The 5,755-nt window shown below is 37.8% G+C and overlaps 1 protein-coding gene across 2 annotated transcripts in view; it reads left to right on the top strand.

The window, feature by feature from the left end:
- The window catches only part of LOC111865622 (probable imidazolonepropionase), a 27,374-nt gene extending 21,969 nt beyond the window's left edge, over positions 1 to 5,405 (top strand). For both annotated transcript variants that reach the window (XM_023853799.2, XM_023853798.2), the window contains one exon: positions 5,257 to 5,405. In XM_023853799.2, the coding sequence (XP_023709567.1) occupies positions 5,257 to 5,394 (138 nt within the window). In that variant the 3' untranslated portion in view covers positions 5,395 to 5,405. The remainder of the gene's footprint in view (positions 1 to 5,256) is intronic.
- The last annotated feature ends 350 nt before the right edge of the window (positions 5,406 to 5,755 follow it).

The following is a 5,755-nucleotide window of genomic DNA, read 5'->3' as shown; positions in this document are numbered from 1 at the left end:
GCATACACAAACCTAGGAATACCTTAATTTCATTCGAAATTGTGGGAACCCACTTTTGAAAGCGTGATTTTATTTGCGTTAGGGGCAAGAAACTGTGCCGCCAGATAAGTTACGTGACCGAGATGCCATTGAGCTCCGCTATTCATAAATGTTGACACAGGCGTCAGGCAACTTCGACCCCTAGGTTCGTAACATCGTAAATCAGACACAGCTGTTTTGTCGCCAGTAAGCCAAGCCAGTAAAAAAATATAGTAACACAGATAACAAGAACTCAATGAAAGTTAGCTAACAAATTATCTCTCTGAAAGCAAGTCGGAGTGTGAGTGGGAACAGTTCTTCTGCAAGCAGCAGACACCAGATGCTTTGTCCCAAGCAAAGCGAGTAAAAAAAATACCACGCACAAACAGATAGCGAAGAATGAAAGAAGTCACTATTAGCTCATATATACATTCACTGGAAGTACATATATCAGAGCGTAGGCGTTAAGCATTCTTAGTGAAAAGTTTGGATGAAACATATGCGGCGCGCACGCTTACAGCACGGGTTTGAGCAGATGCAGCCGGTGCGTCGCACACGCTTAGGGATTTAAATGGCTCCGCTTAAAGTCACGCTCAAGGGGTTAAGCCGTGGGTCCCATGTCGTAGATTTACAGCACGTAAAAGATCCTCATGTCTCTAGCAGACCTCTGAGCAAGATTAGGTAAAACGTTTCAGCCCAAGTAGTTTCCAATGTCTCCGGTAGATGGGGGAAGCATCGGGTACCACAGCTAGCCTCGCTGGCTGAATNATTCAGCGAATGTGGAACATGAAATGTTTTGTGATACCAATAATTATTGGAGCCACAGGTACAGTCACGAGAGGGTTGAGAAAATATTTGGAACTAATTCCTGGTAAGCACGCCACAGATTCACTGCAAAAAACAGCTATCCTGGGAACATCACACATACTACGGAAAGTGCTACAGTGCGAAGCTTGAAGCCTGAGTGGTGAGGTGCATCACTGGTTCAAGAAAAGGAATATCAGGAAATAAACCTGTGACAAGAGGAGATGATGATGATGATGATAATAATAATAATAAGAGGGTAAAGAGCAGTATCATGTTGAAATCTGAAACAGGTTTGCAGCTTTTGAAAACTTGGACACTGAGGTGGATGTTAATAAAGCTTTGGGAAACTATTAGAGAGAATATAAAAATGTCTGCCAAAGAGAGTCTAGGTTATTATGAACTGAACAAGCATAAGTCAAGGTTCAATGAAGGATGCTCAGAATTATTAGACCAAAGAAAGCAGGCCAAATTACAGTGGTTACAGGATCCAAGCAAGTTAAATGGGGATAATCTGAACAATATAAGATGTGAAACTAGCAGGCACTTCAGGAACAAAAAGAGGGTATATCTGAAAGACAAAATTGATGAGTTTGCAATGAACAGTCAGAATAAGAACATTAGAGACCTCTATAGAGGAATAAATGACTTTAAGAAGGGTTACCAACCTAGCAGTAACTTAGTGAAGGATGAGAATGGTGATCTGCTTGCAGATTTCCACAACATTTTGAATAGGTGGAGGAACTACTTCTTTCAGTTATTGAATGTACATAGGGTCAGTGATATCAGGCAGACAGAAATCCATACAGCTAAGCTGTCAGTACCTGATCATAGCCCTTTTGAAGTTTAAAGTGCTATTGCAAAATTGAAACGGTATAAATCGCCAGGTAGTGATCAAATTGTGATAGAACTTATTCAAGCAGGAGGAGAAATGTTACGTTCAAAGATCCACAAGCTAATTACTTCTGTTTGGCATAAGGAAAAATTGCCTGACCAGTGGAAGGAGTCTATTATTGTACAGTTCACAAGGAGGGTGATAAAACTGACTATAGTAATTATCGGGGGATATCACTGCTATCAACTTCATATAAAATTTTATCCAATATTCAACTACAGATCAGATCTTTTGCATTCGTCAGATATTGGAGAAAAAATGGGAGTACAACGAGACAGTACATCAGCCATTCATAGACTTCAGGAAAGCCTATGATCAGTTAAGAGGGAAGTATTGTACAATATTCTGATAGAGTTTGGGATACCCATGAAACCAGTTAAGCTGATTAAAATGTGATTAAACGAAACTTATAATAAAGTCTGTATAGGTAAACATTTGTCTGATAATTTTCCTATCCAGAATGGTCTAATGCTTTATCTCCACTCCTCTTCAACTTTGCTTTAAAATATGCCATTAGGAAGATCCAGGAAATCAAGGGGGACTGAAATTAAACAGGACACATCAGCTGTTGGTCTGTGCCGACGATGTGAGTCTACTGGGTGTTAATATAGAAACCATAAAAACACAACTTTAAATGACACAAGTAAGGAGGTTGGTCTATAAGAAAACACAGAGAAAACTAAGTATATGCAGCTGTCTCATCACCAAAATTCAGAACAAGATCATGACATAAAGATAGGTAACAAATGATTTGAAAATGTGGCACAGTTAAGATATTTGAGAACAAGGATAACAAATCAGAACCTGATTCAGGAAGAAATTAAGAGGAGAGTGAACTCAGGTAATGCTTGCTACCATTCAGTCCAGAACCTTTTGTCTTCTCATGTGCTGTTTAAAAACATAAAAATTAGAATATACAAACTATAATTTTGCCTGTGGTTCTGTATGGGTGTGAAACTTGGTCTCTGACATTAAGGGAGGAACATAGACTGAAGGTGTCTGAGAACAGGGCACTGAGAAGAATATTTAGGCCGCAGAAAGATGAAATGACAGAAGGGTGGAAAAAATTGTACAAGGAGGCACTTCATAACCTGTGAAGTTAATGAGGATGAAATGGGCATGGCATGTAGCACGAATGGGAGATGAATGCATATAGGAAACTGGAGGGAGGGCCAGAAGGAAAGAGACCACTGGCAAGACCAAGGCATAGGTGGTTGGACAATATTAGAATGGATCTTAGACGGATAGGACAGTATGGATTGGATTGAACTGGCTCAGGATAGGGACTAGTGGAGGGCTCTTGTGAACACAGTAATGAACCTTCAGGTTTCAAAAAAATACTAGGAAGTTATATTGCGAGTGTATGTTAGCCCCCAGAGATTTGTTTACACTGCAGTAGAGAACCTTTCTTCCTGAACAAATGCACTACCTTGTAAGATTTGAGGTTTTCACAGCGGTGACTATGAAGAAAGCAATCTTCTGGGATGTGATGCCATGTAGATATTGTGTTAACCGACGTTTCGGAGGAACGTATCGCCTCCATCCTCAGGGTAGAAGAAAATCCACAAGCAAAGAACTAGCGTGAGCAGGTGTCTGTTAGTCACACTGGTCTTCACTTGCGGATTTTCTTCTTCTTTCTTCCACCCTGAAGAGGGAGGTGATACGTTCCTCCGAAACATCGGTTAATACAATATCTACAGGGCGCCACATCCTAAAAGACTGTTTTCTTCTAATACACTACCTTCTCTCGACTATTACAATGTGATGAAACCCTCTTATCCAAACACCATTTAATACTGTGAACGGTTCGTTTCATGTAGCCCTGGCAACCAAGCTTAACAAAATGCAGTGTTTTTTCTTGCTTTTCATTATCACATATGTTAAAGCAAACTACATATGTGAGTAATATTTTTGAAACACTGTTTCTTCATTGACCTACCTTTAAGGAAATAATAAATGCCATATATATACTGCTTTGTGATCAAATTTTTGTCTTCAAAAATTAAGTGGAAACTAGCCACAGTACCCCCTTAGGATGCACCATTCCTGAATTGTCCAGAAATGTTTATATATATATATAAAACTGTTGACACAACAAATAAGTAATTAACTAATCACCACATATGTGTCAATTGAGTTTTTAACTACGTTAAAATTATGCGACACATTTCGGCTCACTTAGAACCATCATCAGGCAATACAACTATTTAAAGCTATAAAATTCAACACAGGTTATGTACTATTGATATATACAATAGCACACTGTTTTGATAATAGAAAATGAGATTAATATGTACTAAAAATCATACTTAAAAATCTTATCTAACATTATTGCATGTACCAACTTTATGAAGATTGACACTATTTTAATACAACCAAAATATAAGACTGAGTTTACCTGTGCAAATAACGATATAAATGAAATATGTTAAATTATTTTATAACATAATTTGTAATATGGATCCATACTAATTATAATTACTCTTTAATTTTTATAGCTTTAAACAGTGTATCGTCTGATATTGGCTCCAAGTGAGCCGAAACATGTCACGTAATTTTAACATAGTTAATAAACTCAATTGACACAAATGTGCCGGTGAGCTGAGCTTATTTGTTGTGTTGACAGTATATATATACACACACACACACACACAACAGGATGTGTTACTGAGTTGATACCCTAGTCATCAGTTTTCTGGTTCTGGTACTTTTTTAGTGTATTCTGTAATATTCACATTGTCCTTTACATTCTATTTGCTTCCACCTCATGGAGGAGGTTTGTTTGACCTCTTTCAGCAGGTTGGCTAGATGAGGTATAATATGCTACTGTGTGTTCTTTGGGTCTTCAGCACTGCTGAATCCCCTGTCTGGGTAAGGGAGTAAGAAGATGAAATTTGGGCCACAGACAGTTGCTCGTTTAGAGCTGTAGGAATGTGGGACTGAATTATAGAATGGTCCAGATCACATATAAAAATGAGGGGGGGGGACAGGGCCCTCTTCGCATCCCCCATTAGGATATGGACTGACCTACCTCAGTGGGAGATGAGAAATGCATAAAAACTTTAGTTGGAAAACCTAAAAAGGAGTGTAGGCAGAATTAAAATAGACCTTAAAGAAGTATGCGTGTGGAATGAATTCATCTGGATAAGGGTACAGTCTAGTGACTGACCTTCAGATTCCATAAAAAGCATGGACTTTTTATCCAACTGAGTGACTATCAGCTTATGAAGGATGATTTCTCAACTGAATATCAAGTGTAGAATCACATACCATGACATGTTAATGCCTAAAATCCCATATCATAAGGATCAATAATTTCTTAATGCCTTTATTAAATTACTGAAGTCTTGGCATACATACTGAAACCACTACTTTATTACAAATAAAAAATCTCTAGGAAACATCTGAGTTATGATCAATTTTGCCAATTTGAATCCAAAAATTAACTGTATCTAAATATACCTCTTACCAAATCTGATATAAATTGCAGTGAACCATCCTTTAAGTTACAGTAAGTACCTTCACTGGTTCTGTTACAGATGGGAACACATTATTTATCAGCTTGGGTCCCATCAGCATCTGATCGACATTGTGGTGAAGAAGGGGAAAATTGTATACAGGTCTACCACAGACTATTAAACATTTTGAAATACTGTGTAACTAAAGAGATTTCTTGAACATTTCATAACAAACAACAACAAATGTAAGATTGAATCATTAAATTTTCAATTAAAGAATTGGTGTAACACAAAATGAAGACTCTCTCTCTCTTATACCTTAACCTTCGAGAGTTCCAGCATTTTCATCTTAAGATACTGTGCAGATGGAGGAAGGGGCTGGAGTTAAGAAGCTGTCAAACTTTACGCTTATGAATAATCACAAGAATACACCATTCTCTATGCGTGAACCAAATTATATGACAGCCTAGCTCAATATGCCTCACTGACTCCAGTAAATTTCAGAGTCACCCCAAAACTTAATAAGGATATTAATTCTTAATTCTTTCCTAAAACCTTCTTGCATGTTGGATATAACAAT

The sequence above is a fragment of the Cryptotermes secundus genome, unplaced genomic scaffold, assembly GCF_002891405.2.
Source record: "Cryptotermes secundus unplaced genomic scaffold, Csec_1.0 scaffold2405, whole genome shotgun sequence".
Lineage (NCBI taxonomy): Eukaryota > Metazoa > Arthropoda > Insecta > Blattodea > Kalotermitidae > Cryptotermes > Cryptotermes secundus.
This window is presented reverse-complemented; position numbering and strand designations above follow the sequence as displayed.